This window comes from Delphinapterus leucas, chromosome 2 (genome assembly GCF_059928025.1).
Source record: "Delphinapterus leucas isolate spDelLeu-1000000601 "Yukka" chromosome 2, BTC_Dleu_Yukka2, whole genome shotgun sequence".
NCBI classification, from domain to species: domain Eukaryota; kingdom Metazoa; phylum Chordata; class Mammalia; order Artiodactyla; family Monodontidae; genus Delphinapterus; species Delphinapterus leucas.
The window spans coordinates 173,039,114-173,062,294 of record NC_143130.1 but is presented as its reverse complement, the minus strand read 5'-3'; the positions used below and the strand labels follow the sequence as shown (position 1 = coordinate 173,062,294).

At 37.3% G+C, this 23,181-nt stretch overlaps 1 protein-coding gene across 12 annotated transcripts in view; it reads left to right on the top strand.

The window, feature by feature from the left end:
• The window catches only part of ATG2B (autophagy related 2B), a 74,614-nt gene that overhangs the window by 24,333 nt on the left and 27,100 nt on the right, over positions 1-23,181 (top strand). For all 12 annotated transcript variants that reach the window (XM_089908175.1, XM_089908174.1, XM_022576153.3 and 9 more), the window contains 12 exons: positions 1,749-2,022; positions 3,397-3,499; positions 6,505-6,700; positions 6,985-7,127; positions 11,528-11,685; positions 12,085-12,257; positions 12,742-12,892; positions 20,055-20,254; positions 20,424-20,504; positions 21,676-21,782; positions 21,948-22,040; positions 22,905-22,975. In XM_089908175.1, the coding sequence (XP_089764301.1) occupies positions 1,749-2,022; positions 3,397-3,499; positions 6,505-6,700; positions 6,985-7,127; positions 11,528-11,685; positions 12,085-12,257; positions 12,742-12,892; positions 20,055-20,254; positions 20,424-20,504; positions 21,676-21,782; positions 21,948-22,040; positions 22,905-22,975 (1,750 nt within the window). The remainder of the gene's footprint in view (positions 1-1,748; positions 2,023-3,396; positions 3,500-6,504; positions 6,701-6,984; positions 7,128-11,527; positions 11,686-12,084; positions 12,258-12,741; positions 12,893-20,054; positions 20,255-20,423; positions 20,505-21,675; positions 21,783-21,947; positions 22,041-22,904; positions 22,976-23,181) is intronic.

Below are 23,181 nucleotides of genomic sequence, written 5' to 3'. Positions count from 1 at the left end.
TGGAAGATTTCTGAGCTGAAGTATTCTTACTAGGTTAAATAGCATATGTTATTCAAACGGCATCATTTGTAATAATGAAAAAAGGAGGCATCTTTAATGTCTAGATAGTAGACTAGCTAAATAAGTTGTGCTAATGTACTGAGTGCAATTTTATGCTGCCACTTTAAATGATGGCTATAAAGAGGGTACAGCAACATAAGGAAGGCTCATGAAGAAGTATGAAGTGAAAATGTAGAATATATTATTCCACATAAACTTTTATTACAACTGTGTAAATAAAATTGTATAGAAAAAGACTGGATGGAAATATACCATTTGGTAGCATTGATTATGTGAGAGTAGTAAAATTAGATTTCCTTTTCTGTGTTTATCTGAATTTTATAAACTGTGACTATAATATCTTGATAAAACTTTATTCACACATATAATGAACTAGTTGAATCTCCTGTAAAATGCAGCCCATATAATGTAGAATATACTCTTGAAATTGGGAACATAATTTATCATATTGTGTTATGGAGCATCACATTGTATCACTTTTACTTAGATCTGGTACCTGGAGTCTTTTCTAAGCTAATCAAGTAAGTCAGGTTTGTAAGGAGTCTGTTAGGAATTTTAGGATTAGGCACAGACAGAGACAACTTTGTCTAAAAAGAAAAGGGAAAGGATATTTTTCTACATATTTGCCTCTCCCTTAATTAGTGGTGAGTATTCACATTAAATCAAGATTCTTTAATTTTTATTGTCAACAATTGCTATTTTAAGTTCTGTGGGGCAAGTGTTTATATTTGCTGTTAGCCATAGATGTAGCGGGATGATGATTTTATCTCTCGAGCAATTTTTGCTGAGAGTGGGGGGTAGTATTAGAAAGTCAAATAAGGGAGAGAAAAAATAGGATCCAAGTCTTAGCATAGAAACGGAACTTTCTAATCTAGGTGGTTAGAGACTGATCCGTGAAATTGAGGATTGTTATCACCTACACTGTACTCTGGACTAAAGCTTCATAAGTTTTAATTCATTTTAGAGAAAAAATAGAAATAGATTTTTATCTGAAGGGCATGTTCTTTGACCCTTTTATTATAATGTGGCTTTAAGTAACTGGTGCATACGTGTTTTGGTTTCTAAGAGTCATTTGATGGCACCATACCCTTGGGTTGGATGGGAGCTCAGAGTGAGCCATGTAGTGGGGAACTCAGAGTGAGTCATTTAGGGAATATTTATTTAGAACCTGTGATGTGCCAGGCCTGGGCTTAGTCCTGGAAATACAAAGATGAGTCAGGGATGGGCCTTTGCATTTGGTATAATTCATCGGATTTCACACTGAAGTCTTTAAGTAGCATGTTGGTGGATAAATCCTTCAAATTGAATACTGGGTACTATAATGATTTTTAACCATATTGAGATTGTTGATAAGCTAATTTACACATTATTCTTTATAGTCTGTAGTAAGATACATATACATGTATAGCACCTGTGTCTTCACTTTGGTTCAGTTTTTATTTTAATTAATTTTTTTATGTGAGGATTTAACTTTTGCCAGTAGTTTTGACTTTTGTCAGTAGCTGTTGCATTATAAAATTTCATTACACTAAATTAATATGATAGTAGTTAATATGAATTTTGTGTTAATACATTATCCTGAATGAGGAAATAGTGATTATGTATACTGTAATGTTGAATACTAGTGTCATTTATGTTTATTTGCTTAATTTAACATTTTGGCATATTTTTGATGTCTTGTGTTTTAGCACAAAGCTTTCACTGAAGTGTTTCTAGATGATTCACATAATCCTGCAAATTGTCGGATATCAGTACAAGTTGCCACGCCAGTATTAAACCTTTCTGTTCGCTTCCCAATACCTGATCTTCGATCAGATCAAGAGAGAGGACCATGGTTTAAGAAGTCACTTCAGAAGGAGATTCTTCATTTAGCATTCACAGATCTAGAATTTAAGACTGAATTCCTAGGAGGATCAACCCCTGAACAAGTTAAATTGGAACTTACCTTTAGAGAACTAGTTGGTAAGATTGACCATGCCTGTAAAAGAGCCAGACTAGAAACTAACAACTGCTACTGAAACTTACATTAAGAAAAGTATATGACAGCCCCCCAATACAATAAAATTAAAGAACATATGTTAGTAACAGCTTTTTTCTAATATTGTATGCAAACGTGATATCTGTCAGTTTTTGAAAAGAAACTACAATGCGTGATGATTTATTCACTTTGAGAATATAGTGCTTTAGCCTACATTTTAATACCACCTACTACTTACTTGTTGTAGGGCTAATAGTAGCCAAAATTTATTGAGTGCCACTCTATGTTTGCTGTGTGCTGAGCACTTCACACACATTATCTTGTTTCCTTTAATCATCATAGTTACGGTAGGCTTATTATTTCCAATTATTTTTATCATTTATAAGTGAGGAATCTGTCGACTTCCGAAGAGGTACCTCCCAAGGTCAATGTAGTAATAAATGGTGGAATCAAGATTCAAACCCAAGTCTGACACTAGAGCTTGAGCTTTCAACCATCATACTAATAGTGACTTTTCTTTGTAAAATCTGTTTTAAGTTCCCCTCTCCTCCTCTTTCTGCTCGCCTCCTTCTCTGTAGGCTGCAGTTTTCCTTCCCTTGTTTTCCCTGAGTTTTACATATCATTAGAGGTATTTAAAATTGACTTGCCAGTTATGATTTCATGGAAAGGCCTTTAGAGGTTATCTGGGATCTTCCCTTATCTCTAGTGATAAGAAACTCATTATTCTGGTGGAAAGTCATTCTTTGTAAAATGGAATGAAAAAACATATATGGGGTTATTGTGAAGAAGTAATTCTTACAGTGCTTGGTACAAAATAGACATTTAAGAAATGTAGTTATTTCTTAAAATAACTACATTAAAAAAAATCTGTTCCTAGACTAACTGCATAAACTTTTATGAAGAATAATCACTAAGTGGCACTCAGTAAGTGGTAACTACTATATTTAATATGTTATGCTTATTTATTTATTTATTTATTTGGCCGTGCCACGCGGGATCTTAGTTCCCTGACCAGGGATTGAACCTTGCCGCCTGCATTGGGAGCACAGAGTCTTAACCACTGGACTGCCAGGGAAGTCCCTTATATTTAATATGTTATGATTATGCACCTTACACGTTAAACATTCATACTTAAGAATTTGAGTTTGAGCAGAAAACAGCATTTAATTTAATTTATCTGCTTATCCTGTCTCCCCACCTGTACACGTGCAGCAGGAATAAATGAATAAATGTTGTAGAACTTAACACTGCATCATGTCCCTGATTTAGAGGATCTTTGCTCCTCGAAGGAGGAAAGTATCTCTTCTCTTAGTATTGGAGAAGAAATGCATCTCCATGAATCAGTCTTGTTTTATTAGGGTCATTCCAGGAGGATAAAGGAGAACCATCCATTAATTTTTTCCACGTGACTAGTGGAGGAGATGGAGATACAGCGTCATCAGATGACTTTGACTGGCCGCGGTGAGTAAGCAAATGGACGTGATACATACATTTAATGAGACTTTCCTTTCAGAAACAAGTTGCTATAGCTTTTTTGACTGACATTTTGGCTATTAAATTTAAGCTAAAAATATCCAGCCTTGATGAGAAAACCCCGAGGAAGATGCAAAAATTAAATAAAAAATATGTACTACTTTATCAAAGGTGCCTGTGAGATACTGACAGAGATGGACATATAGAATGTGTTCTCCGGCCTCAAGTTACTTAGCCTAATTAGATGGACAAAAGAATCATAACCATTCTAAAAATAGTTCATTTTTGAAAAGGGCTTCAGTACAAGAGGTATCATACAGCACCATTTGGTTAATTATCAGATGAATTTTATAGTCAGTGATTGTTTTAAGGAAAGTATTTTCAAATCTGGGGAGCTTTTACAAAACACTGATTCTTGCGCCCCACGTTGAGATTCTGAGATAGAACCTGGGCATCAGTATAGTTTAAAAATACACCAGGTGATATGTTCATAGCAGCACTATTCACAATAGCCAAGACATGGAAACAACCTCAATGTACGCTGACAGATGAATGGATAAAGAAGATGTGGAGCATATATACGATGGAATACTACCCAGCCATAAAAAAGAATGAAATAATGCCATTTGCAGCAACATGGATGGAACTAGAGATTATCATACTAAGTGAAGTGAGTCAGAAAGAGAAGGACATACCAATGATATCATTTATATGTGGAATCTAAAATATGACACAAATGAACTTAACTAGGAAACAGAAATAGACTCACTGACATAGAGAACAGACTTGTGGTTGATAAGGGGGAGGTGGGATGGGGGAGGGATGGAATGGGAGTTTGGGATTAGCGGATGCAAACTATTATATATAGAATGAATAAGCAACAAGGGCCTACTGTATAGCACAGGGAACTATATTCAATATCCTGTGATAAACCATAGTGGAAAAGACTATGAACAAGAATATATATATATACATGTATATGTATAACTGAATCCCTTTGCTGTAAATTAACACAACATTGTAAATCAACTACACTGCAATTAAAAAAATGAAACTACAGTAGGTGATACCAATGTGCAGTTGGATTTAGAGAACCACTGCTTCAGGATTTCTTGGGCAGGAGAAGTCATTCTTTAAATTAGCCTGATAGTGGGCTTGGATTACATTTTTTTTTTCTCTTTTTAAAAATTTATTTATTTGTTTTTTGGCTGCGTTGGGTTTTTGTTGCTGTGCGCGGGCTTTCTCTAGATGCGGCGAGCGAGGGCTACTCTTCGTTGCGGTGCACAGGCTTCTCATTGCGGTGGCTTCTCTTGTTGTGGAGCACGGGCTGTAGGCGTGTGGCCTTCATTAGTTGCGGCACGTGGGCCCAGTAGTTGTGGCTCGCGGGCTCCAGAGCACAGGCTCAGTAGTTGTGACACACGGGCTTAGTTGCTCCACGGCGTGTGGGATCTTACCAGACCAGGGCTCTGAACCCATGTCCCCTGCGTTGTCAGACAAATTCTTAACCACTGCGCCACCAGGGAAGTCCCTTGGATTACATTTAAAAGAACTTAGTTTACCCAAAATAATGATCCTTTATTATATTGAAAACTGAGTTCATGAAGCCTCTCTTAAGAATTAAAGTGATCTTTCTTGTGCCACTTTTCTACCTGCCTTCTTTTACACCCCCGTACCCTATGTGTCAGACCTATCAGACTCCTAGGACAGGCCTGGTCGGCGCACAGCTGATCATGAGCAGGAGTTTTCATCATAAGAAACGAATCTACTTCAATTAAGTAATTTGAAAGCACAGTTTACATTAGGATATCTGTAAATTAGGAAACAGTTGTTTTAGTTTATAACTAGAACCAACTGGCAATACCTTCTTAGGAAAAAGAAAGCTATTATAGATGCTACACAGCTGTTTTGTTTGAGCGTGCCATGTCCCATCATGACGGCAGGCTGGTGGGATAAAAAGGAGGCTACAAAGCCTTGTGCTAGTGACATGCTGCAGAGAATTAGGAAAGGACTGGCATTACTCTGGGGCAGAAGCTAATGTCATCAAAGGCTGTTAGCTCTTGATATTTTGAGTTTGTAGCTACAAAACACCACCAATAACACAAGTCTTTTATTATTGAAATTCCTAAAGGAAAAGATTACTTTGTTGTTGCAGTTCTGAAAATATTCTCTAATCAAACTCTCCTTCTTCCATTTGGGCAATTTATATAGCATGAGGTTTCTTAGGTATGCAAGTATTCCATAATAGCAGAACAGCTGGAATGTAGAAGGATTTGGTTTAATGATAATAAATAGAATTCTTAGGTAAAATTTGCTCGCTGTTAATGAAATTTAAAAAAAAATTTGTTTAACTGATGTATAGTTGATTTACAATACTGTGTTAGTTTCTGGTGTGTGGCAAAGTGATTCAGAGATATATATATATGTATGTGTATATGTGTGTATATATATATATATATATATATATATATATTACACATACACAGACACACATATTCTTTATCATATTCTTTTCCATTATGGTTTATTACAGGATATTGAATATAGCTGCCTTTGCTATACAGTAGGATCTTGTTGTTTATCTACTTTATATATAGTAGTGTGTATCTGCTACTCCTTATTTATCTCTCCCCCACCCCCTTACCCCTTTGGTAACCGTAAATTTGTTTGCTACCTCTGTGAGTCTGTTTCTGTTTTGTAAGTAAGTTTGGTAATGAAATTTTAAAATAACCCTTTTGTTCTCAAGAGATCAGATTTTCCAGTTATCCAGGTATAAAATGTTAATGCCCTTCTTTTATTTGCTTGTTTCATGAATTCCACACTTTTCAGTTCACAGCATGCTCAGGAGTGGGTTGCGTTCGATATAATTAGACTTTGTAGAGAAGTTGACGCCTGTCAGCAATGATTTAATCAGCGGGCTTTGTGTTAGTTTGTATACAAGTTAGTTTTGCAGTTTACACTTAGATCTTGATTTTTAAAATTGTCTTTGCTCTCAGAATTGTACTGAAAGTAAACCCACCGGCCATGCATTCCATTTTGGAGAGAATAGCAGCTGAGGAAGCAGAAGAGAGCGATGGCCACTACCAGGAAGAAGAGGAAGGAGGCGCTCATTCCCTGAAAGACGTTTGTGATCTGAGAAGACCAGCCCCATCTCCCTTCTCTTCTCGTAGAGTGATGTTTGAAAATGAACAGGTAAAGTAACAGTGTGAGCAAGCAGCAAAGGAGTTACCCTCTATCAGATAGCTCTTAATGCTTTCTCTTTAAAAACATGCTTTGTATACTGTTTTTGCCATATTTTTAGCTCCAAGATTGAATAATATCTATTTTTTTCCCTTGGTTAAAAGTTACGTGCTTATTTATTTGCCCACATACAAGTCGTATGGGTCGGGTAAGAAGATGCTACTACTATTTTAAATATAAAATGGTTATTTGATGCTTTTTTTCTTCTTTTTTTGCACTAAACTGTTATGTTTTAGATGGTGATGCCAGGAGACCCTGTAGAAATGACAGAGTTTCAAGATAAAGCAATCAGCAATTCTCACTATGTGCTGGAACTTACATTACCCAATATTCATATAACACTACCTAATAAAAGCTTTTATGAGAAGCTTTATAATAGGTGAGTTTAAACACATTTAGTTGAATCTTTGGGATCGAACTTCCCTGTCTAACTCCCTCTCTACCGTCCTACCTCCTTGTTTTCCCTCTTCCCCTTTTCTTTCCTTGTTTTAATATTATCAACTATTTCAGTGTACTTTGTATGGTGTTGATTATAGACCTTTTACCGTTATGATGAGCTATTGTCATAGCAGAGTTTCCTAACCAGTGTGTCTGGTAACTGGGTTTCTTGTGTGTGAGATCTATTCCCTCCATCCTAGGTTGGCTGGTTGCCCTCTGTCACCTTACCACAGAGTACTGAGAAAATATCTCTTTGTGTACAATGACATGAAAAGAGTTGGGATATACTTGTATAGAGGGCCAAGAGATACTGGTGTAAAGTCAGAGTCCTAGAGTCTTTGTACAAGGAGCATCCCTTCTCAGAGTCTAAAAAGAAGCATCTTGTTAGAATTAGAAACTCTAACTTATAAACTTGTCTATAAAAACTTAAATTTATTACATTTAAATACCCTTAAACATATATACCAAGAAAATATGTTGAAATAAATGGTATTCTAGAGTAGAAAGGTCATAGACTCTGAAGATCTTGGACAGTTCACCTAGTCCCCGTGAGCTCCATTTCCTCACATATAAATTGGAGATGATACTTGTACAGGCCTCAGTGGGTTGTTTGGAGCATTAAATGATATAACATTTGGGAAAGTTCTGAGAACAGTGCCTGGCGAATAGTAAGTAAGAATGTTATCATTCCTACCCACTCTGGCATAGCTGAAAGGTGATCATGTGGGTTTCTGGAAAAAGACACGTCCTTAGTGTCTGTTATTGCTAGCTTCCCACTTGTAAACAAGTCATCGAAATTTTTGTTAATCTTCAGGAACTGCAGACCGTTGTTTCTGCTGTAGATTTACTTGGTACCAAATAGGATTTGGATTTATACAGGAAACCACTGATCTCTAGACTACTCTCCTTATTTTATAGTTGAGGGATATCTACCAAGAGCTAACGAATGTGCAAGGCTAAGCAAAATGAAACAACCAGTTCAAGGTCCATCCCAGAGGTCAGAAGGGCTTCGTCCATTTCTTTCTCCTTATGCGTTGATTGAATAGGTGGCTATTGGTTAGATTGCAACATCAGAATAGTAAAACATACCTTAAACATTCCATTTATGAATATATGTTCATTTACCACTTCTTTTTAAAATATAGGACAGGGCCTTTTTTTGATTACAAGCCACTGGTTAGAATTTTTGCTTAATGTATACCCAGAAGGCTTTGTCTACAATTCTCAGTTTCAGTTTCTTTGAAGTGGAGTGAAAAAATAGTTTCAAAGCAGTCTGAGTGCAGAATCCTTCCAGGTTTTTAAGATTTTTTTCTCACTTCAGTGTATATACTTAAAAGTCATCAGTTAGCACAAGATTGAATTAAACTATGCTTACAGTAACATACAGCTGGGATGAGCAGATTTGGGGCCAAGCACGATTTACCCGTGGTGACTATACAAAACGTATAATTCAGCTGGTGGGAGCAGAAGTTCTCAGGTGGGCTAGGGAGTTGTCGACCAGCAGCAAGCAGGTAGCATGTGGAGGACGTCAGTCAGTATGGCAGGCAGGGTAGCTTAAATCAGGGAACTGGAGAGCATCTGCTCATCTGGGGAGCTGGTTCAGGGGTGTTGCTCACGAGAGTTTCTGTTCTCTCTTACCCTGCCCACTGCTCTGTGTCTCAGGCCCCTAGACTTACTTATATAAATATCGCAGTGTTTCCCCGCTGTGGGTCATATAAATCATATATCTAAGTTAGCATGTGAATTCTTTGCCCTCTGTTTGGCTTGGTCTATATATACATATACATATTTTTTTCTTTTAATTTTCAGACATTCTCAGACTTATAGGTAAGTTGCAAGTACAGTACAAAGAACGTTTTTTCCCTGAACCATTTGAGAGTAAGTTGCTGACTTGATGTCCCTTCAGCTTTGAGCAGTTGAATGTGTATTTCTCACAAACAGGGACATTCTTCTATATGACCATAATTCAGCCATTAAAACAAGAAAATCAATATTATACATTAGCATCTAATCCTCAGACCCCATTCATGTTTTGCTAAATGTCTTAATAATACCCTTTATTATACATAAAATTTACAAGTACCTTTCTGAGCAGGAATTATAACCAATTCTGCCTTTACTTCATACATTTGAAATATTGGTTTATTTCTTCATCAACTGGCTCTTTTCAGAAAGATAGTCTCAGGTACAGGTAGATTTTTTTTCTATGTCAATCCTTTAGAATAGAATATAAAAAATATTCTACCTGGTTTTATTAAATCAGATATCTTTGAGCTTCTATAATGTTTCAAGCTCATCGGCACAGAATCATGGTGATGTGTCCTTAAACATCTTAAGTGGGTTTTTTTTCTTGATATTAGAAACATCATTCAGTGTTTTATAGTATTATGGTATCAAGACTGTGTTTAGACCAAAATGTAAATAAGGAAAAATAGTAAAATCATTTGAAACATATTTGCAGGTCATATACCATGAACTCCAGGTTTTATTTAAAGTAATAGTTTCTCTTTAACCTGTGAAGATAAGAGAATGGTTGGAGGGAATAAGGTAAAGAAAAATTTCCTGAGAAAATTCTTCATTTTATACTCTCACTATTTATTCATATAGGAATTTAGACTAAGATCTGGATATAGACTCTTGTTCTTTTTTTTCAATAAATTTATTTATTTTTGGCTGTGTTGGGTCTTCATTGCTGTGCGCGGGCGGTTTCTAGTTGTGGCGAGCGGGGGCTACTCTTCGTTGTGGAGCTCGGGCTTCTCATTGCAGTGGCTTCTCTTGTTGCAGAGCATGGGCTCTAGGCACGCGGGCTCAGTAGTTGTGGCTCGTGGGCTTAGTTGCTCCGCGGCATGTCGGATCTTCCCAGACCAGGGCTTGAACTTGTCCCCTGCATTGGCAGGCGGATTCTTAACCACTGCGCCACCAGGGAAGTCCTAGACTCTTGTTTCTTTGTTCTGTGAGTGATGCACCCAAGAGGCAGCGAGCCAAATGAGTGCCACACAGCTCTGGGCATCACTGTCAGTGTGTCTGAGGCGAGACATGCGTCTGCCCTGTGTCCCTGGTATTCTTCATCCAGTGATGCTTCCAGAAAGGGACCTTTTGGGTGGGGATTACAATCTACTGAGAGTGACAGTACTCAGCCCTCGTTTATACTTTCTGGGGCCTCAGAAGCTCAGGAATTGGCCCGGGAAGTTCCTAGACAAGTGGCTTCTCACAGGAAGGGGCCAGGGCTACATCATCGCTTGGCACCTTGATTGGTGTTCACACTAGGCTTTATGACGAGTCTGTGCTTTTGGCAGTCCTTCCATGTGAGTCATCCACTGGTCCTTTCTTCAAACCCTCAGAGCCTGCTGTGTGACAGCCACTGTGCTAGGCACACATACAGATGACTAAGACACAAGTCTTAGTCTAGGAAAGGGAAACAAGAAAATGGAGTAGTGTTACAGGTGCAGTGATTGCATTATGCATGTGAAGGATATGCTATGGGTCCAAGCCTAACAAAAATCTTTGTAGAGAACATTGTAAAGTCTCAGCTTTCATGACGACATAGAGGTGAGTGGTGGGGAGGGGTGGTATCTGAGAAGTGACAAATATTTCTTTGAAAAAATAGGATGCGGTGGTGGCCTAGCTCGACATGTATCACCCCAGTAGTCACCAGTATTGACTTGGCTGTTTGTCTGTTCCGTTAGTTAGAAGGGTTTCCTCTATTTATTCCCTGTTCTGTATGCTTCTTTATCTCATGCAAACTTCCCAGCGAAGCTGTGCTTTCTGTGGAAGAAAGAAAAAGCAGATATCCCTAGAGAAAGTGAGTAATGGAAGAGAACTGAATTGGGAGCTGGACATAATCTGGGCTGTGGTTCCACTTCTCCCACTAATTAGCTGTGTGACCTTGGGCGGGTCACTTAACCTTTATGATGCAGTTTCTTCAAGTGTAAAGTGAGAATAATAATTCTGCCTTGGCTTCCCCAGAGGACTGAGGGGAGTCAAATGAGACAGTGCATAATCTGTTATAGTTTATAGAGTGTTCTCATATATGTGAACAGTCCTTTTGTTCTTTATGGGTTTTATTTTTAATAGACCTCCTCCTTTAAGTGCATTTAGATGTATGTAATTTGATGCATATAACACTGGTGAAACTAGGAGGATATCTAATTAGGTATCTAATTGTCCAGATTCCTTTCTCACTGCCCTGATAGCCATAGCAGTTATTTTTCCATTGAAAGAAATTCCATTTCACCGTTTGGAAAATTAATTATTCATGTGATTTCTTAAAGGGATATTCTTTAGTTTGCCTTCAGTTGAAGTAGGAGTTATGTATTTATTTTTCAACTTTTGTCTTTATAGGATCTTTAATGATTTGCTGCTCTGGGAACCAACAGCTCCTTCACCAGTAGAGACATTTGAAAATATTTCTTATGGTATTGGGCTTTCAGTAGCCAGTCAACTGATTAATACCTTCAACAAAGATAGTTTTAGTCCATTGAAATCTACAGTTCACTATGGTAATATATTTTAAATTTCTTCTGAATTAAAATGCCTGGTTTATCAATAAACAAAGTAGTAACCTTTCAAATTGATGGATTTAAAAATGTTTCTTTGGCATTTTCCATTTATAACTATATTTTGTAATATCTTTTAGTAATTTACAGTATTTCCCCACTTCTAGCTATTTATTAAGAGTTATTAATTAAGTGTTATTTTTATAGTGATAGTATATTCATTGTCTGAAGTTCAGTGGTAAAGAGAAAGACAGTACATTTTTATTGTTATACCAGATTCTTTGTAAAAATAAACAGGTTGTAAAATAAGTAAATATTCTTGTGATAACGTTCAAGTTTGAACGCTGTTTTTTGTTAATAAGCTGTTAGAACAGCTGTAATTGTGCAATTTATTTCTCATAGATGAGGAAAGTGGATCTGAGGAGGAGACTTTGCAGTATTTTTCCACTGTTGATCCCAATTATCGTTCTCGTAGGAAGAAAAAACTAGACTCTCAGAACAAGAACTCGCAGAGTTTTCTCTCAGTTCTTCTGAGCATTAATCATGGATTAATGGCAGTGTTTACAGATGTAAAGGTAAGGATTTACAAATCCAAAGTGATTTTTCAAGTGCATCTTATTATAAGTCTAGCATGATATACGCACTCAATAGCTCAGGTGGTTCGAGGTTGTTTCAGTGACTGATGCTGAAGCTCAGTTTTCTGAGGCACGCCACGATGACAGCAGCTTTGGGAATTTAGCCTTCGTTGCAGATCAAAAGACAAACATTACATGGACTTCTTTTGGAAAACGTGCTGGCCCCACTCCTGAGGTGGTAACAGCAGCTTATCTATTCCAAAGGGTGATGAAGTACCGAGGTTCATTTGGCAGAAGAGGCCCGGCCTAGTGTTTAATTATGCAGTTTTTAATACCACCACGTTGGATGGTTCAAGAATCAGACCGCTTTGCTGCAGTGTGGGAGATCCTCCTAACCTGAATCAAGGAGGAGCATCTCAAGCGTCGTTCTTACTTTTCTGTATTTAATTAATGACTTCTCTGTTTTTTCTGATCTTCTTATTAGCAAGATAATGGAGATCTGTTGGAAAACAAGCATGGTGAATTCTGGTTAGAATTCAACAGTGGTTCGTTATTTTGTGTGACAAAATATGAAGGTTTTGATGACAAGCACTATATCTGCCTTCATTGTAGCAGTTTCAGTCTCTATCACAAAGGTAGGACAAATGTTAAATATGTGTGTTTTGTTCACTTCTGGTTAGACATGTTTAAATTTTGCTTAATAAAGAAAATCTACTGAGAACAGAATTCTTTTTTTTTTTTACATCTTTATTGGAGTATAATTGCTTTACAATGGTGTGTTAGTTTCTGCTTTATAACAAAGTGAATCAGTTATACATATGTTCCCATATCTCTTCCCTCTTGCATCTCCCTCCCTCCCACCCTCCCTATCCCACCCCTCTAGGTGGTCACAAAGCACCGAGCTGATCTCCCTGTGCTATGCGGCTGCATCTCACTAGCTATCTATTTTGGTAGTGTATATATGTCCATGACACTCTCTCACTTTGTCACAGCTTACCCTTCCCCCTCCCCATATCTTCAAGTCCATTCTGTAGTAGGTCTCTGTCTTTATTCCTGTCTTACCCCTAGGTTCTTCATGACATTTCTTTTTCTTAAATTCCATATATATGTGTTAGCGTACGGTATTTGTCTTTTCTCTTTCTGACTTACTTCACTCTGTATGACAGACTCTAGGTCCATCCACCTCATTACAAATAGCTCAATTTCGTTTCTTTTTATGGCTGAGTAATATTGCATTGTATATATGGGCCACATCTTCTTTATCTATTCATCTGATGATGGACACTTAGGTTGTTTCCATCTCCAGGCTATTGTAAATAGAGCTGCAATGAACATTTTGGTACATGACTCTTTTTGAATTATGGTTTTCTCAGGGTATATGCCCAGTAGTGGGATTGCTGGGTCATATGGTAGTTCTATTTGTAGTTTTTTAAGAAACCGCCATACTGTTCTCCATAGTGGCTGTACCAATTCACATTCCCACCAGCAGTGCAAGAGTGTTCCCTTTTCTCCATACCCTCTCCAGCATTTATTGTTTCTAGATTTTTTGATGATGGCCATTCTGACTGGTGTGAGATGATATCTCATTGTAGTTTTGATTTGCATTTCTCCAAAGATTAATGATGTTGAGCATTCTTTCGTGTGTTTGTTGGCAGTCTGTATATCTTCTTTGGAGAAATGTCTATTTAGGTCTTCTGCCCATTTTAAGATTGGGTTGTTTGTTTTTTTGTTATTGAGCTGCATGAGCTGCTTGTAAATTTTGGAGATTAATCCTTTGTCAGTTGCTTCATTTGCAAATATTTTCTCCCATTCTGAGGGCTGTCTCTTGGTCTTGTTTATGGTTTCCTTTGCTGTGCAAAAGCTTTTAAGTTTCATTAGGTCCCATTTGTTTATTTTTGTTTTTATTTCCATTGCTCTAGGAGGTGGATCAAAAAGGATCTTGCTGTGATTTATGTCATAGAGTGTCTGCCTATGTTTTCCTCTAAGAGTTTGATAGTTTCTGGCCTTACATTTAGGTCTTTAATCCATTTTGAGCTTATTTTTGTGTATGCTGTTAGGGAGTGATCTAATCTCATAATTTTACATGTACCTGTCCAGTTTTCCCAGCACCACTTATTGAAGAGGCTATCCTTTCTCCACTGTACATTCCTGCCTCCTTTATCAAAGATAAGGTGACCATATGTGCGTGGGTATATCTCTGGGCTTTCATTCCTGTTCCATTGATCTATCTTTCTGTTTTTGTGCCAGTACCATGCTGTCTTGATTACTTTACCTTTGTAGTATAGTCTGAAGTCAGGGAGCCTGATTCCTCCAGCTCCGTTTCTCATTCTCAAGATTGCTTTGGCTATTCGGGGTCTTTTGTGTTTCCATACAAATTGTGAAATTTTTTGTTCTAGTTCTGTGAAAAATGCCAGTGGTAGTTTGATAGGGATCACATTGAATCTGTAGATTGCTTTGGGTAGTAGAGTCATTTTCACAATGTTGATTTTTCCAATCCAAGAACATGGTATATCTCTCCATCTATTTGTATCATCTTTAATTTCTTTCTCAGTGTCTTATAATTTTCTGCTTACAGGTCTTTTGTGTCCTTAGGTAGGTTTATTCCTAGATATTTTTTTCTTTTTGTTGCAATGGTAAATGGGAGTGTTTTCTTGATTTCACTTTCAGATTTTTCGTCATTAGTGTATAGGAAAGCCAGAGATTTCTGTGCATTAATTTTGTATCCTGCTACTTTACCAAATTCACTGATTAGCTCTAGTAGTTTTCTGGTAGCATCTTTAGGATTCTCTATGTATAGTATCATGTCATCTGCAAACAGTGACAGCTTTACTTCTTCTTTTCCGATTTGGATTCCTTTTATTTCCTTTTCTTATCTGATTGCTGTGGCTAAAAATTCCAAAACCATGTTGAGTAAGAGTGGTGAGAGTGGGCAGCCTTGCCTTGTTCTTGATCTTAGTGGAAATGCTTTCAGTTTTTCACCATTGAGGACGATGTTGGCTGTGGGTTTGTCATATATGGCCTATATTATGTTGAGGAAAGTTCCCTATATGCCTACTTTCTGCAGGGTTTTTTTTGTTTGTTTGTTTGTTTGTTTGTTTGTTTTTCATTATGCAGGCCTCTCACTATTGTGGCCTCTCCCGTTGCGGAACACAGGCTCCGGACGCACAGGCTCAGCGGCCATGGCTCACGGGCCCAGGCGCTCTGTGGCATGTGGGATCTTCCTGGACTGGGGCACGAACCCGTGTCCCCTGCATCGGCAGGTGGACTCTCAACCACTGCGCCACCAGGGAAGCCCATCTGCAGGGTTTTTATCATAAATGGGTGTTGAATTTTGTCGAAAGCTTTCTCTGCATCTGTTGAGATGATCATATGGTTTTTCTCCTTCAGTTTGTTAATATGGTGTATCATGTTGATTGATTTGCATATATTGAAGAATCCTCGCATTCGTGGAATAATCCCCACTTAATCATCGTGTATGATCCTTTTAATGTGCTGTTGGATTCTGTTTGCTAGTATTTTGTTGAGGATTTTTGCATCTATGTTCATCAGTGATATTGGCCTGTAGTTTTCTTTCTTTGTGACATCCTTGTCTGGTTTTGGTATCAAGGTGATGGTGGCCTCATAGAATGAGTTTGGGAGTGTTCCTCCCTCTGCTATATTTTGGAAGAGTTTGAGAAGGATAGGTGTTAGCTCTTCTCTAAATGTTTGATAGAATTCGCCTGTGAAGCCTTCTGGTCCTGGGCTTTGGTTTGTTGGAAGATTTTTAATCACAGTTTCAATTTCAGTGCTTGTGATTGGTCTGTTCATATTTTCTGTTCCTTTCTGATTCGGTCTTGGCAGGTTGTGCATTTCTAAGAATTTGTCCATTTCTTCCAGGTTGTCCATTTTATTGGCATAGAGTTGCTTGTAGTAATCTCTCATGATCTTTTGTATTTCTGCAGTGTCAGTTGTTACTTCTCCTTTTTCATTTCTAATTCTATTGATTTGAGTCTTCTCCCTTTTTTTCTTGATGAGTCTGGCTAATGGTTTATCAATTTTGTTTATCTTCTCAAAGAACCAGCTTTTAGTTTTATTGATCTTTGCTATCGTTTCCTTCATTTCTTTTTCATTTATTTCTGATCTGATCTTTATGATTTCTTTCCTTCTGCTAACTTTGGGGGTTTTTTGTTCTTCTCTCTCTAATTGCTTTAGGTGCAAGGTTAGGTTGTTTATTCAAGATGTTTCCTGTTTCTTAAGGTAGGGTTGTGTTGCTATAAACTTCCCTCTTAGAACTGCTTTTGCTGCATCTCATAGGTTTTGGGTCGTCGTGTCTCCATTGTCATTTTTTTCTAGGTATTTTTTGATTTCCTCTTTGATTTCTTCAGTGACCACTTCGTTATTAAGTAGTGTATTGTTTAGCCTCCATGTGTTTGTATTTTTTACAGATCTTTTCCTGTAATTGATATCTAGTCTCATAGCGTTGTGGTCAGAAAAGATACTTGATACAATTTCAGTTTTCTTAAATTTACCAAGGCTTGATTTGTGACCCAAGATATGACCTATCCTGGAGAATGTTCCATGAGCACTTGAGAAAAATGTGTATTCTGTTGTTTTTGGATGGAATCACCTATAAATATCTATTAAGTCCATCTTGTGTAATGTATCATTTAAAGCTTGTGTTTCCTTTTTTATTTTCATTTTGGATGATCTGTCCATGGGTGAAAGTGGGGTGTTAAAGTCCCCTACTGTGAATGTGTTACTGTCGATTTCCCCTTTTATGGCTGTTAGTATTTGCCTTATGCATTGAGGTGCTCCTATGTTGGGTGCATATATATTTACAATTGTTATATCTTCTTCTTGGATCGATCCCTTGATCATTATGTAGTGTCCTTCTTTGTCTCTTCTAATAGTCTTTATTTTAAAGTCTATTTTGTCTGATATGAGAATTGCTACTCCAGCTTTCTTTTGGTTTCCATTTGCATGGAATATCTTTTTCCATCCCCTTACTTTCAGTCTGTATGTGTCTCTAGGTCTGAAGTGGGTCTCTTGTAGATAGCATATATATGGGTCTTGGTTTTGTATCCATTCAGCCAATCTGTGTCTTTTGGTGGGAGCATTTAGTCCATTTACATTTAAGGCAATTAGCGATATGTATGTTCCTATACCCATTTTCTTAATTGTTTTGGGTTCGTTACTGTAGGTCCTTTCCTTCTCTTGTGTTTCTTGCCTAGAGAAGTTCCTTTAGCATTTGTTGTAAAGCTGGTTTGGTGGTGCTGAACTCCCTCAGCTTTTGCTTGTCTGTAAAGGTTTTAATTTCTCCATCAAATCTGAATGAGATCCTTGCTGGGTAGAGTAATCTTGGTTGCAGGTTTTTCTCCTTCATCGCTTTAAATATGTCCTGCCAGTCCCTTCTGGCTTGCAGAGTTTCTGCTGAAAGATCAGCTGTTAACCCTATGGGGATTCCCTTGTGTGTTATTTGTTGTTTTTCCCTTGCTGCTTTTAATATGTTTTCTTTGTAGTTAATTTTTGACACTTTGATTAATATGTGTCTTGGCGTATTTCTCCTTAAATTTATCCTGTATGGGACTCTCTGTGCTTCCTGGACTTGATTAACTATTTCCTTTCCCATATTAGGGAAGTTTTCAACTATAACCTCTTCAAATATTTTCTCAGTCCCTTTCTTTTTCTCTTCTTCTTCTGGACCCCTATAATTCGAATGTTGGTGCATTTAATGTTGTCCCAGAGGTCTCTGAGACTGTCCTCAGTTCTTTTCATTCTTTCTTCTTTATTCTGCTCTGCAGTAGTTATTTCCACTATTTTATCTTCCAGGTCACTTATCCGTTCTTGTGCCTCAGTTATTCTGCTATTGATCCCTTCTAGAGTATTTTTAATTTCATTTATTGTGTTGTTCATCGTTGCTTGTTTCATCTTTAGTTCTTCTAGGTCCTTGTTAAATGTTTCTTGCATTTTCTCTATTTCCAAGATTTTTGATCATCTTTACTATTGTTATTCTGAATTCTTTTTCAGGTAGAATGCCTATTCCCTCTTCATTTGTTAGGTCTGGTGGGTTTTTATCTTGCTCCTTCATCTGCAGTGTGTTTTTCTGTGTTCTCATTTTGCTTATCTTACTGTGTTTGGGGTCTCCTTTTTGCAGGCTGCAGGTTCGTAGTTCCCGTTGTTTTTGGTGTCTGTCGCCAGTGGCTAAAGTTGGTTCAGTGGGTTGTGTAGGCTTCCTGGTGGAGGGGACTAGTGCCTGTGTTCTGGTGGAAGAGGCTGGATCTTGTCTTTCTGGTGGGCAGGTCCACGTCTGGTGGTGTGTTTTGTGGTGTCTGTGGACTTATTATGATTTTAGGCAGTCTGTCTGCTAATGGGTGGGGTTGTGTTCCTGTCTTGCTAGTTGTTTGGCATAGGATGTCCAGTACTGTAGCTTGCTGGTCGTTGAGTGAACCTGGGTGCTGGTGTTGAGATGGAGATCTCTGGGAGATTTTCGCCGTTTGATATTATGTGGAGCTGGGAGGTCTCTTGTGGACCAGTGTCCTGAAGTTGGCTCTCCCACCTCAGAGGCACAGCACTGACTCCTGGCTGCAGCACCAAGAGCCTTTCATCCACACGGCTTTCTCAGGGCCTCGGCACAAACTGTTCTTGACTTGGAATGTCTCTGCTTGGCTTTTCCCAAAGCTATCTCCTCATTTTCTTGACTTCAATTTCACCATCACCTCCTCAAAGTCATTTTCCCTGCTGGCTCCACCTCTCTACCCGGTCACCCCCGTAGCCCCGAGATGTGGCACCCACAACTCGTGCTTCTCTCAGGCTGGGTTCCGGTGGGGTCAGTGGCAAGGCCGACGTGGCGTCCACGTATTGCTCCAGCCCCCAACGTTGGGTGCGGGTCCTGGCTCAGCCTGCCCCCAGAGAACAGAACTCTGAACATTAGAAATTATTTTCTGTAGGGTGTTCTGATTCCACTGGCAAGGTAATAATTATTGTAAATTAGAAGTTGATTTTATGATCTTTTTTGCAACAACTTATATTGAGATATGATTCACATACCATGTAATTCACCCATTTAAAATATACATTTCAATCGTTTTTAGTATTCCACAGAGTTGTGTAACCATCATCATAGTCAACTTTAGAGCATTTTCATCAACCCCCCAGAAGAAGTCTGCACCTTTGAGCTATAAACCCCCAGTCCTGCAGTCCCCTCTAGCCTCAAGAAACCACTGATTTACTCTCCGTCTCTATGGATTTACATATTCTGGCTGTTTCATATGCATGGTTTCATACAATAGAAGGTCTTTTGTGATTGGCATCATGGCATGATGTTTTCAAGGTTAATCCAAATGTATCAGTGTTTTATTCCTTTTTATTGCCAAGGAATATTCCATTTTATGGATATACCATATCTTAGTATACATTGATCAGTTGATGGGACTTTACATTCTTTATTTTCTCTTAAGTGGTATTTCCTTTTGGTAACAAATACAGAATTTGCTCTTCTTTGAGCACATTCCTTGTGTTACTTTGTGAGTAGAAATGAGATACTTGCACATTCTTAATGTTTATTAGATTTTCCTATTTAAATTTAACTTTTCTAGCATTTCAGATCTCAAATTTTTTTTTTTTAAACTTGGATAGTCACTTATACCAACATTAGTAGAGGAGAATGAATTATTAATGTCAAGCTGGTTCTTGGTCGTTTTGCCTCCAGGGTATGTTATATTCAATGGAAGTACATGGATTTTTGTTTTGAGTTATAGAAGTTCGTGAATTGATTTCAAATAATCATTTTGTTATCTTGTCACCTCATTGTGGATATAGGCATAGTGGATGGAGCAGTTCCTTCTACAGAAACACGACTGCCCAGTTCAACCCGACCACATTGGTTAGAACCTACTATTTATTCCTCTGAAGAAGATGGCCTCAGTCGAGCTTCTTCAGATGGTGTTGGAGGAGACACTTTGAATATGCTCTCTGTTGCAGTTAAAATATTGTCTGATAAATCAGAGTCCAATACAAAGGTGTGTGTTTTGTACTTTTATACCATTAAATACTTGCTGTTGATTTGATTACTAGTTAATAAAAATGATTGCATAAATGTAACACATTTATTTTCTTAGAAAAACTTTTCAAGTTTTGAACCAGAGGGTTATGTAGGTGATAAATGTAATTCTTCGTGTTGCTCTGTAGGAATTTCTCATTGCTGTGGGACTGAAAGGAGCCACTCTCCAGCACAGAATGCTTCCTTCCGGGTTTAGCTGGCATGAGCAGGTAAGAGAGCTGTGATGTATATTTATTGATTTATTTTTTACTTTATGTTAACATATAATACACGTAGTGAAAAGTTCACAAATCATAAATATTCAGCGCTCATCGAATTTTCATGATATAAATACTCCTATATAAATACCACCTCTTATGTTAGGAAATAGAACATTATCACCACCCCAGAATGTAATGGATTTTTTACCTTAAGGTTTGGTCCTTAAACATCTCAAAGACAAAGTTATGTTTTATCATTAAAGGGAAGGGACCTATCGAGTGCCTGGCATAGAGGAGAATAAATGAGTGTTGACTTGCACTTACAACTGTATATTCTTTAAGTGCCGTAATTTCAGAATTATCCCCTAGGTCAACAATATACACTGAGGCATTTATAAGGAATTCTGTAATTAATTTCCAGTGTAATAACTGTATTTGGTTAATTACATTTTTTCAAAGGAAACTTTGGGTAAGAAGTTAACTCTTCTTTATATGAGAATGAAAACTAGCACACTGTGATTCTTGTTCATTTTCCTTAGAAAGAGAAACCTTTTCTTTGTGCTTGGAAAATAATAAATTATTTTAAACTTGAATGCTTTCAGAAACATTCTGAAACATAAAATATATAGAGAGAGAGAATAAATAGAGCGGGGGTAGAGAGATGGTTAGTCAACTGGCTGGCTGTAAGGGAGAGATTTAGCCTAACTTTTTGATTTAGATAGAAATATAGAGTAGATGTTGGTGAGAAGGACTGGTTTTCAGACAGATCTGGGTATAAATTAAAGAACAGGAACTTCTCCCAACAGTGGATTTTATAGAAAACCAGATGGAGAGTTTTAAACAGTCTTTGGCAAAATTTGTTTTTTTCAAAAGAATTATTCCAAGGAAAGTAATGTTGAAAGTATATTATACATACTTTGTTAGTTTCATAGGATATGATTTTTCCAAGATCTCTGTAGCATTGCAGTTGTTAGATGGGCCTCTGCATTTCAAATTCTAGTTATGCAAATACTTTTTGAAATGAATTCCTTCAAATGATGATTTTCTTTTAACATTATGATTTTCCACTAAATGGTTGGTTTTTTTGTGAGCTATTTTATTTCATGTTGGTATTAAGGATATCATATCAAAACTTTTTTTTTCTTCTAAAGCAGGGCATTTTATATTTTTGTGATTATAGATTTTATACTTCTTGAATATTGCTGATGAACCTGTTCTGGGATACAATCCTCCAACTTCATTTACAACCTTTCATGTTCATCTCTGGAGCTGTGCACTTGATTATAGGTTAGTTCATAAATGGAGCAAAATAAAGTTTTAGTCTTTAAAATATGTACTAAGTTTTGAGGAAAAATATGTAATTCAGTAGAGTTAAGGTTCAAAATGCTCTTTAAAGGGAGTTTCTTTTCTTTTGCAGCAGACTAATGTTCTCTTGTTTCTTTGTGGTAATAGGCCTCTTTATTTGCCAATCCGATCTCTTCTTACTGTTGAAACATTCAGCGTTTCAAGTAGTGTTGCCTTGGATAAATCATCTTCTACTCTCAGGTACCGTGTTAAGCCTCTCTGTCTACTAAATGCAGCTGTTCAAAACATACTGACAGAGCTTTATCTCAACCCTTTGATTAAAGTGTCAATCTTTGTTAAAAGCACCATCCTTTTACTATTAGTCATGTTCCTTTATTCAAGTTTTCAGTTTTTCTTTCTCAGATGATTCGTCCCACCTCTTCAATTCATTACTGTATTTCATTTTTAGGGAGGAAATTAATTCTTGAGATTATTGGTTAACTTTTTATAACATTTATATGTAAACTTCCCATAATACCTGATACACTTCATTTTCCTAATTTAAACCTTGTGAATTTGGGCATCTGTTAAAATTGCTGAAAATTTAAAATTGATTCGAGCAGATGATTTAATCTCATTTATGCCATTTAAATGTTTCTAGTACTCATAAACAGTGAGTTTTAAAGAAATGTTAGGGCTTACCTGGTGGTCCAGTGGTTAAGAATCTGCCTTCCGATGCAGGGGACATGGGTTTAATCCCTGGTCAGGGAACTAGGATCCCACATGCTGCGGGGCAACTAAGCCCACACCACAGCTAGAGAGCCCACGTGCTCTGGAGCCTGCACACCACAACTAGAGAGAAGCCCGCGCACCGCAACGAAAGCCGCCACATTTTGCAGTTCCCGTGTGCCGCGACTAAGACCCAACACAGCCAAAGATAGATAAAAAAATAAATAAATATTAAAAAAACAAAGAAATGTTAGGTGACATTTGTAAGTTAGAAACTGCATATGACTTTGATCATATTTATATCGGAAAGAATGGTACAGCTAAGTATATAGTGATTGTGCAGCATATATTCAAGGTTAGTTTTTTAGATCTTGATTTTATCTTTTTTTTGCCCAGAATAATCTTGGATGAAGCTGCTTTACACCTGTCTGACAAGTGTAATACTGTCACTGTAAATCTGAATAGAGGTAAGAGTTAAAAAACAAAATCTGGGATAGATGAATCCTCTTTTATTTTTTGCATCTGAACATTTTTAAGCATTTTAACTCTAGAATAATGCCAGTGAACTAAGGATCTTATCAGTCTGAATATTATAATACCAGTTTGTAATATCAATAACATTGGTAAAATGCATCAAATTATATATACTCTTGCTTATTTAATAGAAGGCATA